Raw genomic sequence first — 21,951 nt, 5'->3', positions numbered from 1 at the left:
CTGTTTTTACAGATCCATTTGCTTTATCACCCTTAAAAATTTATTAAAATGTATCCTCAGCTAATAAATCTTAAAAAATGGAAGAGTGGAAACACATTCAAAATAAAAAGAAACCTTCTGAGGAAAATTGCTTCAAGTTTAATTTTTAACCACTTAAGTCTTTTATTAAAATGGATAATGAGCATGTAAATTAAAGCAAAAAAGAAATTAGTGGCATTTCAGCCTTTCATTCGGAGGTCATGGGTTTGAATCCCAGTCAGCAGGCATCATATTTTTTATACGCTACAAAATTCCTTTGGACAAAATTATCAAAGCAGTCAATGTTCGTAATCTCATTAAAGAAAAAGAAATGGGTTTAATTTTTTTCATATTTTTAAGCCTATCCTGAGTAAGTAAATACTTTTTCTTTCTTTTTTTTGTAAAGAGGGAATAACTCATCAGTGAATATTTCAAATTAGGAAATAGCAGACATTGTTAAAATCTCAATCAAATAAATTGCTATGTCTAGTTAAGTTCACCCATCAACTTTGTTAAAACGGTTATGTGTCTCTGCTCAACAAAAACATAGAAACAAATCAAGATAATTTACAAAATTTAAAATAAAAAAACCCATTGAGGGAAAAGACATTTTGCATCATAGCAATTTACCAACAAAAGCTTAATTAAATACTAGCGGACCCGACAGTCATTGTCCTGATGTGGCATTGTTCTGTAATAAATGAACAACACATAAATATGAGTAACTTATTTAAGTTATAGAATGGAATGGAATGCAAAGTTGGCGCAGGAGTTTTACAAATTCTCCCTACAAATCGCAGACCTGGACAAATGTCCCTTGCTGCTGGATGATTCTATCGGGCGTGTTTTTAAAGGTTTATTTTTATTATTTTTTAATGACGGGTCTAATTTCTCAAGTTTTGTGTTACTTTATATTTTTAATTTTTAAGGACGGATTTAATGACATTCCAATCCGTTTTTACCAGCGCTTACTTAAGTTAAAATTAGCAAGAATGTGGACGAAATTTCATTAATATGACTATTAGTATGAATAATAATCATACTCAATACTAATAGTACTAATCATACTCAATCAATACTAATCATAATCAGTATGTGATTGTTGCATTATTGTAATGGATTTATTGATTAATTATGGGTAGTATGGTTAATATTTATTTTCATTTAATATTGATATGTCTGATGAAAATTGAATTAAAAAATCGAAATGCCGTAAAATTAATAATTAGTGTAATTAATAAATTTTTATCCACATTACTGCTAATTTTCACTTAAGATCATTCTAAAAAAGTACCTCCTACATTTTTTTTAATTTAATAATTTTGAAGTTTCATAACCATGTGATAGCTTAATTAATCAATTAATAAAACAAAGCACTGTAAAAAAAAGCAACGTAGTTAAAATTTTAGTAGAAAATTTTATCATTTTTCTTATTCTTCATTTATTTTCTCATTCTTTATTTTAACATCTATTTTACCAAATTTTAGATAATTGTAAATTAAAAACAATTTAGAAGTTTTTTTGTAAAATTAATCAGCTACAAAAATTATAACTTCAATTTTTTAAATATGCATTAAATTTTTTATTATAAGTAAATTATTATAAGTAATTTATACTTCAATTTTATAAATGTTATAATTTATTTTATAAACTAACATTTTTATTTTCAAAGAGCCGTTCAATACTCTTCATAAGTTGCATAGAATCAAATGAGAACTGACAATTTAAATTTGTAGGTTAAGTTGATTGTTATTGAATGCACGTGTATATATCATTAAAAACTAATGAAAAAACATATAAAATACTTACTTCAATACTGCACCTTACAAATTTGCACAATGTATATTTATTAATTACACTTTATCACGTTATTTCAATAAATAATAATATAATACAATATTCTCAATAAGCACGCAATTCTAGCAGACTCGGCAACGCTTTGCTCTTGCTAGATTTGAGTATACATACAGATTAAATGAACACAATTGAAAGTTTCATAAAATCTTAAAAAACTGAACATTAGGAACTTCACAAAATTTAACCTTTCACTTTATAAAAGTCAGAATGTAAATAAATCCAAATGGCAAAACAACAGCACTACCTATTGGGATTTAATTCACACTACACTCTAATCACAGTATTCGGCGGAAAATAATTTTTTAACGAAAAGGATTGTGGCTGCAAAATCACTGCAATTAATACTGAACGTTAAGAAACTTACAGAACATTACGGAACTTCATAAAATTCAACCTTTCACTTTATAAAAGTCAGAATGTAAATAAACCCAATTGTCAGAACAGCACTACATATCGGATTTAATTCAAACTACTCTCTAAACACAGAAGTCCGTTAAAAATACGAATTTTAATGTAATAACAACATTAAGCTACAAAGCAAGTAACTGATATGCGAAAAAGCAGCGATATAAAAAAATTTCCTAGAATCCAATTGCAGCACCAACTACCGGGTCTGACTAATATGCCAAAAATTAAAAAAAATTCTAAAACGCAATCGCAGCCCTGCCTACCGGATCCAATTGTGAACCTTAACCACCCCAAGATCAACAACTAGTTATAAATAAAAAATTAATTAAAAAACATTTTCCAGCGGACCAAATTGTGAATCTAAACCATTCTCGAATCCCCTTGAACACACACAAAAAATTTCATCAAAATCGGTCCAGCCGTTTAGGAGTTGACATACACACGCACACAAAAAATATATATATGAAGATATACACAGATGTACATAGATATTGATAAATACAAAAATGATACCAATTACCACCATTAATACATATTTTAAGTTAATTGTTTTAAATTCAAAATAATTAAAAATGAGTAATTAAATTAATTTTTGTTTGTTAAGTAAGTTAGGATATTGCAGTTTGGTATGGATTCCTTACACAAAAAAAGAAGATAAAGAAAGTTCAAAACTAGTTAAAAAGTTTAATATAAGCTAGCTATTACAGAGATTTTTTTACTATAAAAAAACTTTGTTAAAGAAAAATAGCACAAGAGTTAATTATAAAAAAAATTATATTCATACATATTCTGTAAAGTAGGTGATTTCTTGTAAAAAGAACAACGTACTGAGCTAACTAAAATTATAATAATTTTTTTAAATGGGTATTTTTTTATTTTTGCATTATTTGCTTGAAAGATTTTCTACAATTTCTTTATTTAGGTTTTGGTAACCCTTAGTTCTGGCCATGACAAATTATTGAGCTTCTACTGAATTTTTTTTCTACTTTTAAACATAGAATTAACATCCAATTCTGCCTAAAGAAACTTAGTTAATTTCGCACAACCCTCAGCCTCTAATCAAAACAAACCAGAAGTCATGCATGAGATGCAAGAACAAGAGTGTACGTTCAATTTTTTTATTCTTAAAAAAAAGAAAATTTTCTTTTTATGAAATCTTTCATACCTGTGCTGCACGTGCTTCTTTTAATTGTTCTTGGGCTTTTTGCTTAAGTGCCAATAATGCAGCCTGTTGTTCTCTCAGTTCCATTAACTGTAAAAAAAGTAAATGCAATTACATCCGAACTGAACTTCCATTAAACAATAAATAAATCGATCAATAATGATTATGTGTCTTGGAAAAGTTTCTCAAAAAATATTTAATCCTGAATATTTTTTTCTATTAACAGAATAAATTTTTTTGTACAATGTCTTGAGCCAGTGGGGAGAAACCATCTGAGGACAGCAGTAATTCATTCATTACTGATTGAATACGCAAACTGATTAACAGTCAAGATAAAAATAATTAATAATTATTAATCTCAATGCTATTAATTAATATTAACTATAAACTAAGATTCATTTATAAGTTTTTACTAATTTTATTAATATTAATATATATTGTTATTAATAATGTAAATTTTTCTGAAACAAATTCTAGTCATTTTGACTATTACATTATTACTTTTCATGTAATTAAAATGAATATTCAAAGATTAGGGGGCTGTTTACAAAATTAAATAACATAAATATAACTACTCTATATCTGTCAAGCTCCAGGGCAGAGTGGTACTCTCCCTTCTAGGAAGGTTATGGTTTAAATCTATGACTTGACTTTTTTCCCCAATACAAAAATTATTTCTCATTACTCCCATTAGCAACAACAACAGAGATCAGAATTTTTAATGCTAATAATTGTAACAAATGTTAATAAATGTAATATTATAATATAATATAATGTAATGTAATAGCTATAATGTTAATAAATGTAATTTTAATCTTAATGTAACAATAGGTTTAACATCAATAAAGAAGCTTTTAATAGTCAAAATAATTCATTTTTACAATATTTTTACTTAATCATATAATAGTCAAACTAGGACAGTACTTCTATATTTTCTTTACCTGAAAAGTTTTTATACCTATTTAATAAAAATCACAACTGTTTGGAAGTTTGTCATAAACAACAGATTGAAAATACATTATCCTACATCCATAGTCATGCAAAATAAATCTTTACTAACTGATAAGGTCATTTGGAAGACTAAAGGTATAGCCAAATAAGCATATCAATCACTCTATATTTCTTTCTCTCTAAACCTGAATTTGATTTAAGAAATCCTTAAATAAAAGTTCATAAATTCTTCTTTTTTTTAAATTATGAATTTGATTCGTCTCTTTTGAGTGACCACAAACAAAGACAGGTATATGGCTAGAGTAAATTTCACAACTTACTTTTCTTTGTGACTCCTCAACTTTTATTTTTAATTCATTTCTCCTTGCCGTTGTATCACTAGACTTTGGAACAGATCCCGCCTAAAAAAAGGAATTGAAATTAAAAAAAAACAACTAAAGAAAAAAATTTTTTTGTATACATTTACAAAAATATATTTTATATATATATTTACTATTCATTTCACCAATAAATGTAATTAATAGCACAGCATAAATGTAATTTTTTTAGTACTGTATAGTAATACTCTTTTTCCATCTTCCTTTTAGAATAGTAGACAACTTGCCACAAATATTTTTTGATTATGTTAAATTTTAGTAATAACTAAAATTAAATATAGGAAAAAAAACACCAAATAAAGAACTGATCAAAATTAATAAAAATAAGAAAAATTCAAACATTTATCATAAGAATTCAGATAACAATTATTGCCTCACAACATTCAGCCAATAAACGGACACTAGTTGCTTACAGGTAAACATTTACTGGAAAAAAAAAAATTAGCAATGTGTTGAAATAAGAATGTTTTACTATATTTAACCTAATCAAATCTCAAAGCTTTTAATATTGTTTGGGAGATGATTATATAATTTTTAATCCTATAAAATGATCTTTTGCAAAAAGATGTAGTCTTGTGAGTAGAGTATTGTAGAATAATTTCCTTATTTTACGTGGGATATGACAGTTGTTCATTGAATAGAAAAAAATATGATATTACAAATAAAAACATTTAAATAAATATAATAATGGAAGATCTACTTTTTATATTTAGAGAATTAGTTTACAAGACTGTTCATACTTTGATTTTCCAATGACTTAAAACTTGAAAACTGCATTTTAAAACTGTTTTATTATGTTAAGTTTTCTCAAAATATAATCCCATAATTCAGAATAAAAAAATAGAGAAATAATTTGGAAAACCCACCAAAATACTTACTGGACTTAATAAACTTAATGAATGATAATCACTTAAAAAAGTATCAAAGAGATTCAGTTTCCTGTTAATGGGGTTATGCAAAAATCAACAGCAAAACTCAAGGTCATTCAGCATGAGTTCATTTGCTTTGTACCATTCATATACAATCTTCTGATATCTTCAATTTTTAAAGAAATTAAAATTTTTAAATACCTTTGCAAAGATAAAGTATCATCCATATACATAAATGTTGTACATTAAATATAAAATTGTTACAATAATTTAAAAAAAAAAACAATACTTTCAAAATTTACTATAACATCATTATAAACAAAGTCAACTTATAGAAAAACAAACAAAAAAATATAATAAAATTGTTATTTATTGATTGTTTTTTATAAAATCTTGAACAAATGAATTTTTGAAAATTTTGCTGTTCATGGCTTAAAATTCTTGAATGACACAGGGATTTAAGCACAAAAACATCTACAGATGTATGTTTTATAACATATTCTGCCACTATTAAATAGGCAAGTAAACTTTAATGTCTCATCCATCAGTCTCTCATATCAGAGACAATGACATACCATTTAAAAAGAAAACTGACAAATATAATTTCAGATTGATAAATTTGACTACAAAATCCTTACCTACATATACAAGATGATTCAGTCATCTAATAAATATATCTAGAAAGATTTTTGGCGTTAAAATGACTACTGAATCATTAAAATAAATTATTTCCCATCCTGAATGAAATACTTAAATATAGTTTTATAAGGGTAGAGAACAGTTTTTTCTCATTACATAAAAATGCAAGTAGAGGTAGTGACTACATTTTTCCTACACAGATGCATTATACATAAAAAAAATCACTACATTCCACAAATATTTTAAGAATATCTTTCTAATTCTTAAATCTTTATCCAAATACTAGCAAATTTCTTTTTTAATATGAATATAGTGCCAAAAACCACTTTTGATCCTGCCTTATTTCATCCATCCTTTGTAATTTTTCTACCTAAAACCAAAATCTTGTATTTTCTGTACTATGATTTCTATCTTAATATTTAATCCCTAATTATCACAATTTCAGTCATATCTCTACCAATGTTCAATGTTATTTATTTTCAAATTCAATTTTCTCCTAACAATAAATCCATCCCATTCAATATTTCTTTCAACTCATATTCAGTGTCTGCCTTAAAAAATGCAATCAGCAAATCTTCAATATCTTTGATGCTTCTTCAATATATTAGTTTTAAAGCAACAGGACAGACTATACTTATGTCTTACTTCTTTGTGAGTCAGAGTTTGTCTTTCTTCATATCTAATCTCATAAGTGCAACCTGGTTCTTATATAGTTTGTAAATAACTCTTCTTTTCCTACATTTCAGACAGATTTTTCTATCAAAACCAAACATAAAATACAACATGTCATAAATCATAAAATCCCTGCTATAAGTTATCCAATATTAGATTTTATACATTACACATAATTACACATCTAATTACACATAATTATGTTGAAATGTATATTATATTTCCTATGTAATGCCTATAAAAGTTCTGGCACTTCACATCTTTTGTTGACTAAGTTTATAAAGAATTTCAAGAATCTCATTTCATGTGTAACACTTCATATAATTCAGATTAAGCAATCCAAACATCTGCAATTAAGGATTTCCTACTAGAATTCATTCACAAGAAAAATATTCATATATTTCAGCCATTGTTTCACAAACTTTAAAAATAATGATTGTTGGATGACTATCAAGCATAATCCACATATATTCAGTTAAGTTCTTATGCGTTTCACTAAACAGATAATTTTCAGAGATGCAAAGAAGTAACTTGATTTGAAGAATCCCATAAATAATGTTCAGTAGCTCTGAGAGTTCATGGCTCTTAATGTAGTGTGGGCTCTTAATGGCCTAATAATAATTACAAATTATGAATAGTTAATATTGTTAAATTTGGGTTTTTTTTAATACTGGCGCCTCAAAATACATGAAAACATATAAACAAAATCAGACTTCAGTGAATGTAACCAACCTTGGTCCAGATTAATGAATCTCCATGATATTTACATGGAGATGTAAATAAATAAATATATACTCAAATTTATTGTAATACAGTGTGGGTGTATAGCAACATAAAAAAATTTCTGCCTGAGAGATGAAAACAATACTAATACATGTCAATACCAAACTGTTAATAACAAATATTATTTAGCTATAAGTTAGTGGATATAATAAATTTTAACTAAATACAATCATAGTCACACACTGGATGCAAAAATTTTCAAAACAAAAAAAATTCCTAAAAGGAATCAAACTAGGTAGAAATCTCTCCACTTACATAATCAGAAAATCTAACTCATCAAATGACATAATTAATTTATAACATGATAGTTACAAATTATAGTTACTTACATTATAGTTATAAAAGCCATACATTATAGTTTTGTTGCTATTCCCTAAACAGATTAAAACTAGATGATCAAAGGATTAATCATGTAAATGGTAATTAGTATTGCCGTATTAACAGTACAGCAATAGTGTCATTTACATGATTTTGTAAGAGTAAAATTAAAAAAAAATTCAAAATTAATTTTCTCCGTTTTTTTAGTATCTCTAGACAGAAGTACCAAAGCATCATTAATGCCAACTGATGCCAGGGTAAAACAGCAGGACCAACCACTACAGATGGTCAAAAAGATTATTGATAACGTTTTGCAGTAAGGTTTTTAAAAATATTTTATTATACAATTTGGTTTAGTTTGTCATAACAAGTTAAAATGTTAAATTAATATCAATCACAGATAAGAACACAACTATAATAATAAGTTTATTATGCAGCCACTGAATGAGAAACAGTCTCCTGACTAACATACAAAAATTAGACAAGATTACACACAGCCATTACAAAAATATTTAATTATACAATTCAACTAGGCCTTTCATTACAAACATTTAAATTTTAAATTAAACTAAATACTTCTAATTGACTACAGTAAATCAGTATTTATTCAGGTTAGTCATTCTGCTTTAGACCTACCTAATCTCTCCAAAATAAAACTACAGACATAACCCTCAAAAAAACACATCACACAAAATACAAAATCGAATATTATTATTGATATCATTAAAAAAACAATAAAAACTTAACTGGTTTTTTTATAATGAAAAAACTGTTAATAACAAAAATCAAATCCAGTCTTTAAATACACGATGACATCACATTATCATGCAATCATCTGTACACAAATACCTGCCTCATTCTGATTATTGCTAATATCATCTTCATCGTTTTCTAAAGGTTGTAGTTTATTAAATGTATTTAAAATTCTGCTCAATTTCACTTCGCTGTCTCTGAGACCTTCCAGCATGTCTGACAATCTTAACCATGATTCCATGTGTTGCTATGTATGGTAGTACAATTTATATTAACATATATACTAATAGTATGCTAATAGTATTAAAACAGTGTATTAAAAATTTATAATAAAATAAATATATAAAAATGTATTCTTGCTGTTACTGAAATATGTTTATTATTATTGTAAATAAAGTGGACATGAAACAATGACTTAAACTATTTCTAATCCTACACCTTAAGAATTCTGAAGGGAAATTTTCCTCTGATATTTTTCACTCTTTGATTGACATCCCTGACACCCAGTACGAGTGAAAAATATCAAGGCTATCTTTTTCATTTTGCAACAATTTCAGAACTGATTGTAATAAATGAGATATTTTGATTGTAATAAATTTCCAGTGGTTTCTAATTAATGTTTTTTTTTTTAACTAGTTGTTTTACTAACATATCAACTTTTTGAACAGTCCTATTAAAAACATCTATGCATATATTTGTAAGAACATACAATAGGATGAACTGCAAAAAAAAAAATTAATTACTGTAATTAAACATAAGACTAAGAAGACTTACATGCAAAAAATTACTAAACTATCAGAACTACTGTTAAAAAATGTTCCTACTCAAAAGTTGATTAAAATTGTGTAGCACATTTAAGTCTATGATTCAGAAAACAAAGAAAACTTATAAAAATATATAGGTATAATATTTCCTAAAATAACTCTTAAACAATTAAATCTACTACTTGCTGCTTGTTTAACTCCATAATGTCTATAAATCTCAAATTTAAGCAACTCAAAATCTTTCAAAATATCACAAATAATTGAGTGACTACTACCAACTCTGTGACTGTTTACAAGATAGATCTGATGTTTTTTTAGAACAGCTGGAGACTGTAAACTCATATCCATGCAAAGAGCAATACATAAAAAAAAGATTAATTAATATTCTATTTATCTTCTTATTACTGCTGTAATCTAAGGAAAGATAATCAAACTATAACCACTGAATTAAAGTAAGTCTGCTGCAGCAATTTAGTACTAGGCTAAGTACTAGTAGAGGCTAGAGGCTAGTGTACTATAGATCATTGTTGGGCACCAAATGTGTTAATACACAATCATAAGCTGTCTGCAGCAGTGTCATCTCTATTAATTTTACCAGCTGTTCCAAACATTTACAAATGTATAAAATATATGAAGCACCATCATATTTCAAGAAAAGCATACTGATACTATATCAAACAAAAAGAGGCTGTTAATTATGAAATAATACATTATTATTTTAATATTTCATACATCATAAATATAAATCAGTATAGTTTGCAAACAAATAGAATAATGTGAAATTTTTACAGGTACCTGCAATTTTCTATATTGAATCTGTTAAATGACAACTGAATACAAAAGCTGACAGTATTTTATTGTTACTGTATCTTTCAAGTTTATAATGTTTAATTTTTTATAATTTATAAATTAGGCTTTATGATAGTTTTCAAGCAAATGGAACGTGCAGTGCAAGGTATGTTAAATGAGGTATGAGGTTAAGTTCAGTTTCAGAAAAAGCAAGGTAAAGTTGTAATGAATATTTTAACTGAAAATCAGAAAAGAAGACGAATTTATCAGAGAATCAGAGAAGCTGCTTACAGATGATTAAAGTTGCACCTTACCTTAATGATAAACATAGACTTGAAATTTCATTTTTTTATAACATCCATTCAAAATTTGGTAACAGATATGCAATACAAGGAACTCCAGAAAGTTTCCTCAGCAATGAAGAAGTAGTAAAAATGATATGAGACGAAACAGATTTACAGGATATTCTTGAAAAGAAGAAAATTAGGTTAGTGGGCCATGTATTAAGACATTCATACTTGTTAAGTAGTAAGAGAATGTTGTACAAAAGGTAAAGGTACACTACAGAGGAACAAAACTTAGAGGAAGAAGTAAAGCAAATTTTGTATTAGAACAGAGGTAACTGAGGATGTAAGATGTTATTATGCTACGATGAGAAAGTGTGGGCCTTTTCATAAATACAGTTAAAATAAGGATTAATGCGTTATTTTTTTAAAGGAAAAACTTAACTAGATCTAACATGTTTTACTTTATATCTTCAGCTTTGTTCAATATGGTTCATTAATGGGATTACCAAATTCAAATACAATTGAATAAAATGTGAAATACTGTAAACCCAGGGACAAACAGTAATCCCTAAGAAAAATAAGCATTAAAAATAATTGACGAAGAAGACAAAATCAGCACCATACGCACAAAAAGTTATGGACATACCATTTTGTTAAGACACAAATGATAATTTTAAGAGATTATATGAAAAAAGAGAGAAAATAATTGCACACAAATTTACTGCAATCATAGAGTATGAAATCAAGTAAAATTAAGGTCACTTCTGGCAAATCAAGAATAGTAAAGAAACAATTTTTTCACTAAAACAGTGTTTCTAAATCTGGGGGTCCCAATGATATGAAAGGGAGGTTGTGAAATTAGCCTATAAGTTTATATGTAAACAATAATGAAATCATTTTATGAGAAAAGAAATAATTTATTATAGACATTTTACTTATAAGTACACATGTAAAGAAAATAAATTAATGAGATGGTTGCGTTTGATTTTCATTTACAAATTTCTCAAGTATATCTATGTTAGACACAAACAAAAGCAAATTGTTTTCAAGTGATAAAAGATGATTCATATGTTTAGTTTTTAGCGCAAACATAGATGATAACCCCTTTTCATAGAGATAAGACTAAACTTTTACTTTGTGTTTTTTACTTACTTTTCATTTATTTATAAATTTTACATGGTCTAAATGAGAAAATATTTCTGGAAACACTGAAATGATGCCTGTGTTGCAGATCTTGGTAACTGTTTTATATAAACAGTATAAAGACTTTAACTGCATATTTTACTTATATGTTCCTTTTCATTTGCCTTACTTTTCAAACTACACTTACATAAGACTATTTAAAAATATTTTAATATAAAATTATTAATGTTAACCACTAAGTAAGGTTAAGATGTAAGCTAATGTACTGACCGGAGTTCCAGCAGCATGAAGTCTTTCCATTACACTTGATGTTTGGCCAATGTAATCCCTGATTTGCTGCAGCCGCGAAGCAACTTGTGCCTGTTCAGATATGTTATTGCTTTTCTGCTGCTTTCTTACAACATTATTACTACTGCTGCATCCATCCTGATCCCACCTCACACTACACTGACCGGTCTACAACGAAAAGCACCAACAGATAAGACCATTTTTTATTCAAAGTATTTTCTCAAATATCCTACACCATTTTACATTTTTCCTCCTACGTCTAACAGAATGATTAATGTCACCAGCCTTTAAAAATGCTAATAGCATGAAGAAATGTAAACAGCATTTTTTAACTTCAGTAATCTACAGGAACCAATTAATTAAGCATGAATTAAACCACTGGCATTTTATCATAATCTCAATTTAATAATATTTAAGAAATTTAAACAAGAATAAAGATTCTGATGTGCCATCAGAATAAATGTGCTGTCAAAGAGTAAAAACAAATAGGCTGTACTCATTAGTAAATAACATTTATGAGACTAGAAACATAACTTCAAGATTTCAATTATAAAACTGAAGAACTAAGGAAGAGATAAATGTGAGAAGTGCAGCACTTAAGTTCATATTTAAAAATTGCTATTAAAATAGTTTGTACAAAAATAGAATGAGAAGTTGAACATACATAAAATTACGATCATATACCAGAAAAAGTTTGGGAATGAAAGAACAAATTTAGGCTGTTAGTTCAGAAAGTAAGTTAAAGGAACATATAAATAAAACTTGTACAAATGGAAATTACACTAGAATAAATAAATTATTGAATTTATTACAAATAAAATTACCCACTAAGTTAAAAGTTAGTAACCCCAGACACAGATAAGTTCTGACATATGGAAATTCATGCAAGTGGAAATTTTAGTTTTGCAACTGGTAATAATTAATCGATACTATTGAACTGTTGTTCAGTTAACCCTTTGTACTCAAAAGCAATTTTGCTAAAGTGTCTGCACAGCTCCAGTGGCCTGTACTGCATCCACTCATCATTTCAATGGTAGCTCCAATTAAAATGATATAGTAACTTCTCGCGCAACTCCCCAGTCATGCAATGCTGGTCAAGGTTATTTTCCTCCAACACTCCGGTGGCCTACTATGCAGGCCTCTGACCTTTGCATTTTATTTCTTTTGTACTAAATTATATATGTATTCATAACATGACCCAATATATTTGGCCAGTTTAGAAATAACGCAGTTATAAATCTTATGTGCTATATTGTAAACAAAATTTTTATTACATTAGAAATGTCGCGTAGTGTGAACGACTATTTTCGCCTTCAAGAGATTAGTTAGGAAAAACATTGTTTAATAAATTACATGTTTACTGACATTAATCATGTTTTTTTTCTTATACTACAAAAATTTCTCTTTCATTGATAATAGACATGTTGTTCGCTATTTTGACATTCTTAATTTATGAGTAATCAACATTTGAATAATACAAGACATAAGTTAAGATTAACATCTTTTAATAAATTATATGTTTACTGATCTTAGTTATGTTTTTATTTTCTTGTAGTAAATAAAATTCTCTTTTATTTGATAATAAACATTATGGTTCGGCATGTTGACATTCCCAACTTAAGAGTAATCAAATATGAATAATTAATATACTTTGGTAAATCTGCATTGGTGTTTTCTTTTATTAAAAAAAGTTATTAAAAATGTGTTTTACTATTATTAGAGGTAGAGTATGTATATCTCCCAGCAAGTAAAATTTTGTTTGTATATTTTTAAATTTGATTTTTTTACTTGTATACCTGATTTTATTATTAATATTTTGAAAATAATAATTTAAATTTGTTAAACCACCTACAAAATTAAAAAGTTCCAAATATCTATGTAAAATTAAACAATTGTATATTTGTTCTAAATTTATATTACTTGTGTGTATATTATTAAACTTGATTTTTTATTTGTATGCCTGATTTTGTTATTCATATTTTGAAAATAATAATTTTGTTACACTACCTAGAACATTAAAAAGTTCATTTGTAATAAGTACATTTCAATTTTTCATTCCAAAACCTGTTTTAGGCAGCTGCCATTAATCATTTTTATTTCAGTAATATATATAAAACACCTGTAGTACAATTTCTTCTTTTTAAAATAGAAATATCAAATTAAAAGATTAACATTTTTAAAATTACGCAATTAAAATATGATTAAATGACATGAAGTTTAAATTAGGCACTTATCACCTGTTGTGTTATGTGTTGCAAATATAAATAAGAGTTGTACGGCTTAATTACTTTAATTAAATAAAGAGCGGGAGAGAATTTTAATACTTGCATGCAATGCTTGACACGGGAGCTGACAAGACGATAAACGATCAATAATATCAGAGCCTAGTATCAGAACGCCGCAGTCTGCAATGCTGGACTCAGGCATGCTAAAACTTAATTTTTATTATGTACTGGTGGAAAAATATTAAGGATATTGGCACAGTCCATGAAGAATTCCATGTGAAATTTTCCAATTCTGTACTACTGGCCTGTCATCATTTGTGTAAGGTGAAAGTAAAACTTGAAAATACTAGAGGCATTGGAGGTGCTCCATGATCAGGCAGATCTAGAGCTAGCTGCACTTAAGAAAATAACTTTTAAAAATATTGATTCCATAAATGTTAACCAGAAAACTTCCATTATGTTGGAGATACCCAGAACATGTTACAATTCATTCCAAAGAGATTAAAGTTTGTTTTATTGGTCAAGATTAGTTCATGCACTTTGTGAAAAATTTTTTGGTAGAAATTAATAAGTTATTATTAATTGTTAAGGAAATTGCCACTTTCCTAGCGCAGCAATGAGGTCTGGTGAAGGAGCTTCACACTGAATGGTCTAATTAACAGTTATAATTGTGTTTATTGATTTGATGAAATCCTCAATGGTAAGGAATCACAAAGAAGATAATGTTGGGACCATATTTCTTCAATGAAAATATAACAGGCATATAGATAGCATCTTGAGATGCTATTCCTGAGATGTTAAATGACCTTTTCATTAATATTGGACAGCCCTATGTTTGGCTAGCCAATGTCAAACATTAACAGGAGGAGCACCTTCTCAATATACTCTTCAAGTTGGCCTACCATGAAGAGGTAGACCTAACTTTCTTGAAAAGGTTGAAATGGAGGAATAACTGAATAGTCACCATAATCATATGATTTGATATCATACAAATTTTTGTTCTGGGAAATCATCAAAGTCATGATATTTTCTTCAAATCCAATGACCCGATTCAATTAAACTGTAAACTGAAAGCTCAATTAATTGATTTTATTAATTGGGACAGAACCTTAGAAAATTCAATGATTGAATGTTGGTATGAATCCATAATGCCAACACTTTGAACACTTCTTCTAATGTGTATTAAATACATCTTTTTTTTTGTCTTCAGTCATTTGACTGGTTTGATGCAGCTCTCCAAGATTCCCTATCTAGTGCTAGTCGTTTCATTTCAGTATACCCTCTACATCCCACATCCCCAACAATTTGTTTTACATACTCCAAACGTGGCCTGCCTACACAATTTTTCCCTTCTACCTGTCCTTCCAATATTAAAGCGACTATTCCAGGATGCCTTAGTATGTGGCCTATAAGTCTGTCTCTTCTTTTAACTATATTCTTCCAAATGCTTCTTTCTTCATCTATTTGCCGCAATACCTCTTCATTTGTCACTTTATCCACCCATCTGATTTTTAACATTCTCCTATAGCACCACATTTCAAAAGCTTCTAATCTTTTCTTCTCAGATACTCCGATTGTCCAAGTTTCACTTCCATATAAAGCGACACTCCAAACATACACTTTCAAAAATCTTTTCCTGACATTTAAATTAATTTTTGATGTAAACAAATTATATTTCTTACTGAAGGCTCGTTTAGCTTGTGCTATTCGGCATTTTATATCGCTCCTGCTTCGTCCATCTTTAGTAATTTTACTTCCCAAATAACAAAATTCTTCTACCTCCATAATCTTTTCTCCTCCTATTTTCACATTCAGTGGTCCATCTTTGTTATTTCTACTACATTTCATTACTTTTGTTTTGTTCTTGTTTATTTTCATGCGATAGTTCTTGCGTAGGACTTCATCTATGCCGTTCATTGTTTCTTCTAAATCCTTTTTACTCTCGGCTAGAATTACTATATCATCAGCAAATCGTAGCATCTTTATCTTTTCACCTTGTACTGTTACTCCGAATCTAAATTGTTCTTTAACATCATTAACTGCTAGTTCCATGTAAAGATTAAAAAGTAACGGAGATAGGGAACATCCTTGTCGGACTCCCTTTCTTATTAGGGCTTCTTTCTTATGTTCTTCAATTGTTATTGTTGCTGTTTGGTTCCTGTACATGTTAGCAATTGTTCTTCTATCTCTGTATTTGAACCCTAATTTTTTTAAAATGCTGAACATTTTATTCCAATCTACGTTATCGAAAGCCTTTTCTAGGTCTATAAACGCCAAGTATGTTGGTTTGTTTTTCTTTAATCTTCCTTCTACTATTAATCTGAGGCCTAAAATTGCTTCCCTTGTCCCTATACTTTTCCTGAAACCAAATTGGTCTTCTCCTAACACTTCTTCCACTCTCCTCTCAATTCTTCTGTATAAAATTCTAGTTAAGATTTTTGATGCATGACTAGTTAAACTAATTGTTCTGTATTCTTCACATTTATCTGCCCCTGCTTTCTTTGGTATCATAACTATAACACTTTTTTTGAAGTCTGACGGAAATTCCCCTTTTTCATAAATATTACACACCAGTTTGTATAATCTATCAATCGCTTCCTCACCTGCACTGCGCAGTAATTCTACAGGTATTCCGTCTATTCCAGGAGCCTTTCTGCCATTTAAATCTTTTAATGCTCTCTTAAATTCAGATCTCAGTATTGTTTCTCCCATTTCATCCTCCTCAACTTCCTCTTCTTCCTCTATAACACCATTTTCTAATTCATTTCCTCCGTATAACTCTTCAATATATTCCACCCATCTATCGACTTTACCTTTCGTATTATATATTGGTGTACCATCTTTGTTTAACACATTATTAGATTTTAATTTATGTACCCCAAAATTTTCCTTAACTTTCCTGTATGCTCCGTCAATTTTACCAATGTTCATTTCTCTTTCCACTTCTGAACACTTTTCTTTAATCCACTCTTCTTTCGCCAGTTTGCATTTCCTATTTATAGCATTTCTTAATTGCCGATAGTTCCTTTTACTTTCTTCATCATTAGCATTCTTATATTTTCTACGTTCATCCATCAGCTGCAATATATCGTCTGAAACCCAAGGTTTTCTACCAGTTCTCTTTATTCCGCCTAAGTTTGCTTCAGCTGATTTAAGAATTTCCTTTTTAACATTCTCCCATTCTTCTTCTACATTTTCTACCATATCTTTTTTACTCAGACCTCTTGCGATGTCCTCCTCAAAAATCTTCTTTACCTCCTCTTCCTCAAGCTTCTCTAAATTCCACCGATTCATCTGACAACTTTTCTTCAGGTTTTTAAACCCCAATCTACATTTCATTATCACCAAATTATGGTCGCTATCAATGTCTGCTCCAGGGTAAGTTTTGCAGTCAACGAGTTGATTTCTAAATCTTTGCTTAACCATGATATAATCTATCTGATACCTTCCAGTATCGCCTGGCTTTTTCCAAGTGTATATTCTTCTATTATGATTTTTAAATTGGGTGTTGGCAATTACTAAATTATACTTCGTGCAAAACTCTATAAGTCGGTCCCCTCTTTCATTCCTTTTGCCCAGCCCGTATTCACCCACTATATTTCCTTCCTTGCCTTTTCCAATGCTTGCATTCCAATCTCCAACTATTATTAAATTTTCATCTCCCTTTACGTGTTTAATTGCTTCATCAATCTCTTCGTATACCCACTCTACCTCATCATCATCATGGGCGCTTGTAGGCATATAAACGTTAACAATCGTTGTCGGTTTAGGTTTTGATTTTATCCTTATTTCAATGATTCTATCGCTATGCGTTTTGAAATACTCCACTCTCCTCCCTATCTTCTTGTTCATCACGAAACCTACTCCTGCCTGCCCATTATTTGACGCTGAGTTAATTACTCTAAAATCACCCGACCAAAAGTCGCCTTCCTCTTCCCACCGAACCTCACTAATTCCTACTATATCCACATTCACCCTATCCATTTCCCTTTTTAAATTTTCTAGCCTACCAACCTTTTTTAAGCTTCTAACATTCCACGCTCCGACTCGTAGAATGTTATTTTTTAATTTTCTGGTGACCCCTTCCTTAGTAGTCCCCACCCGGAGATCCGAACGGGGGACTATTTTACCTCCGGAATATTTTACCAAGGAAGGCGCCTCCATTGTTGCTATGTGAAAATGCAGAGAGCCACATTTTCTTGGAAAAAAAGCAGCTGTAGTTTTCCATTGCTTTCAGCTGCGCAGTACTCAGAGGACTGAGTGATGTTGATACGGCCGTTTAAGTCATTGTGACTCACGCCCCTAACAACTACTGAAAGAGCTGCTGCCCTCTTTCAGGAATCATTCCTTAGTCTGGCTCTCAACAGATACCTCTCCAATATGGTTGCACCTTCGGTCCAGCTACTCTGTATCCCTGAGCACTCAAGCCCCCTCACCAACGGCAAGGTCTCATGATTCATAGAGGAGGTAAATACATCAATCAAACAATTTTTATTCATTTTTTTTTTTGCATCAAATGTTTTCTTACTAGTAATTCGGAAAACTAAATTTTTAGCCCACCTTATAGTATTAGATGATAAATGTTTATTAACTACTAATCTTTTGATAATTGTTCCACAAAAAAAGATTAATTAACTATCAAATAAAATTATACAATATATCTTATCAAATTAATAAACATTTAATACATATTTTTATATAAAAAATATACTTCAATTTATCTAGTCCTGTTTCATGTGTTTACTAGACCAATCAATTTAATCTTACCTTTTGGAACTCTGTTACTCATAAAAAAAAATCTTTTCGGTACTTACGTATTAACGCCACCGCAGCTACAGCTTTATTTAAAAACAAAGTAGTCAATCGGATTTTGGTGGAAAACGAACCAATATAGAGTTTAACATTGATTCAAAACAGTCTCTTTATTAATTTTAATAAATGGTTATTTATATTTATTTATTTTATAAATACAATTTAACCAAACTTAACCTACGCTCGCTTCACTCGCTAACCTTGACTAATTCAGAGGAGTGTTTTGATTATTTAAATAATAAATAACTGTAATAGTTACTGAATTTATTAAATAAATACTCAAAAAATTACAGTGTTAATTAGTCAAGGTTAGCAAGCGAAGCAAGCGTAGGTTAAGTTTGGTTAAATTATATTTATAAAATAAATAAATATAAATAACCATTTATTAAAATTAATAAAGAGACTGTTCATTTTCCACCGAAATCTGATTGACTACTTTGTTTTTAAATAAAGCTGTAGCTGCGGTGGCATAAATACATAAGTACCATCTTTTCTTCACTGCAACAAACATATGTTTGAAAACAACATAGTTAATTAACATCTTCACTAACAATTACAAACAACCACAGCTTTTTTTACAATTATAATTAGTCATCCAGATGTTGATGATTAAATAGTAATTCTGATTTACTCATCCTGGAGATATTTTAACAAAGGAAGTTTATAAAAATATAGAGTCAAAATATTTTTATAAACTTTTTCCCGAAAAGTTTCAAAATATTTTGGGGTTAAATATATTTCATCCTTTTATCTGATAAAAATAAATTAATAAATAAATAAAAAAAGGTTAAATTGAGAATATCAGCTTCCTTAGCGAATATCACTTCAGATTGACTAATGAAGGTTAATATTATGTATTTAATGCAACATTGTTTCACTAGGCCTATCAGTTTTTACTGATATACTATGTTGCACTCATTGGTACACTCATGAAGTATATACATATTGTTACATGATGTTTGAAAACACACATAGTAAAAGATGATAAAACTAAAGATGCTTTCTGCCTACAGAATCAATCTTTTCATTTTGAGATATTACATAATTTATTTGTTACAATATGTTTAAATACTGAATTACAATATTATGTTTTACATCAAATAATGCTGAGAGTACATATCAGACAATACTATAATACTTGTAGGGCACTCGAAGAGTCTACACAAATCATTATCCACTACTGACACAATAAAATGACACTGAGCATTTTACACATTGTACACAAAACTACACAGTAAATACTGTACAACAGTAACATGGACATCCAAACCTGATCAGAGTATACATACTTAATACAACATATAAAAGGCATTAAAAACTTTAAAACCATGACACAGAAAGATTAAACTGAATGTAAAATACAATAAAGTAAATAATAATTAAAGAACTGACAATTATAATAATTATACTTACATCATCATTATCACTGGTGTGATGTGAATTATGTATAGATGATGGCAAATCTGAGGGATACAGTCCCCTATTCCCTACCCCATCGATCACAGCATCTCCGCCACTTCCACTGCTACTTGACACATTCATATCTCCTGCACCACCACCACTACCACCAGCACCACCTAAAAAAAGATGATAAATAAAATGAGTAAACTTTATCATTACATAACACCAAGCATAAAAATATAAAAGAAAATGCTGTATAACAAAGGGGAAAATTCTGGCAAAAGTTATCAAGGATTACGGGAAAACATGAAAAATTAGAAAAGAGAAAGCTATATAAAATTAATAAACAAAGATATAAGAGGTAATAAATCATATTAATACAAATAATACATATTAATAAACAACATACAGTTATAAAAAAAATTATAAATTAAATTTATATTTAATATAAGTTGCTTTTTGAATAACTGAACATATAAATCACAAGTAAATCAATCTAGCCTAATTTGCTTTCAATCATTTTATTTCAGCTTTGCCAAGTAAACTCATTTTGAGTGCTTTGGAAAACTGAAGATTTATTATAAGAGTTAAATTAGAATTTGACTACAATGATTAAACTTACTAGTCATTTTCTTGAAGGATACAACAGAAGCAGCAGTAACCTCAACCCAGTTCTACAAGCACATGGTAAAAAAATTAGAGAATGTAGTCACAGTTAGTGAACTTTTAAAACAAATAGCATTGTTGGAAGATGTATTTTTTTTTTATACCTGTGTCTAATATTTTAACAATTAATGTTGTAAATATGTGAAATATGGTTCTTTAATTTATTAAGTTCAAAGTTGAAACTTAAAAAGATATGATCATAATTAAAGTGAAATGTAAGTATAATGTTGCAGGTAAACTAAATCATGACTGAGAAACATTTTTATTACAAAAAAAAAAAAAAAATCACAGTCAAAATCCATGTATTAGGCAAAATATGTTGTAATATATTACAGAATGATGTAGCAAAATGAAATGAATAGCTTTATATTACATGTTGTGCTACTATTCTATAGTTATGAAATGAATATGGTTGTATAAACCTATACACTGAAGAAACTAAATACAAGTATGAACAAATTTTTAACTATCAAATATTTTTGTAAAAATTCGAACGTGTTAGAAAAATCTGGAGCCAGTTCATGCAATAAAACTGAGTGTGATGATAACAGAAACTAGCGCACATGTTTACAGCTACAAAAATATTATTTTACAGAAAATTTTAAATTTCAGTATCTACAATAACATAAAACAAGTTTCTTCAAAAAATATAATTTAATCAAAAAACACTTGGGCTGAATCAAATTTTTACACCATAATATTTTCAGTACTCGGTACAGCAATCTTAATCATGTTAAAAAAGGTTCTTGCACATGTAGTAACTTAAAAA

At 28.7% G+C, this 21,951-nt stretch overlaps 1 protein-coding gene across 6 annotated transcripts in view; it reads right to left on the bottom strand.

Annotated features, from left to right (window-relative positions):
• The window catches only part of LOC142319125 (uncharacterized), a 223,095-nt gene that overhangs the window by 139,209 nt on the left and 61,935 nt on the right, over positions 1-21,951 (bottom strand). For 5 of the 6 annotated variants that reach the window (XM_075356059.1, XM_075356060.1, XM_075356064.1 and 2 more), the window contains 5 exons: positions 20,529-20,692; positions 12,061-12,246; positions 8,908-9,054; positions 4,717-4,797; positions 3,449-3,535 (listed from right to left, as the gene is read on the bottom strand). In XM_075356059.1, coding sequence (XP_075212174.1) covers positions 3,449-3,535; positions 4,717-4,797; positions 8,908-9,054; positions 12,061-12,246; positions 20,529-20,692 — 665 coding nt within the window. The remainder of the gene's footprint in view (positions 1-3,448; positions 3,536-4,716; positions 4,798-8,907; positions 9,055-12,060; positions 12,247-20,528; positions 20,693-21,951) is intronic. The other variant, XM_075356062.1, reaches the window with a different exon arrangement.

Source organism: Lycorma delicatula, chromosome 2, assembly GCF_047948215.1.
Source record: "Lycorma delicatula isolate Av1 chromosome 2, ASM4794821v1, whole genome shotgun sequence".
Taxonomy (NCBI): domain Eukaryota; kingdom Metazoa; phylum Arthropoda; class Insecta; order Hemiptera; family Fulgoridae; genus Lycorma; species Lycorma delicatula.
Note: the sequence above shows the minus strand (reverse complement) of the source record. Positions and strands in the feature narration are given on the sequence as shown.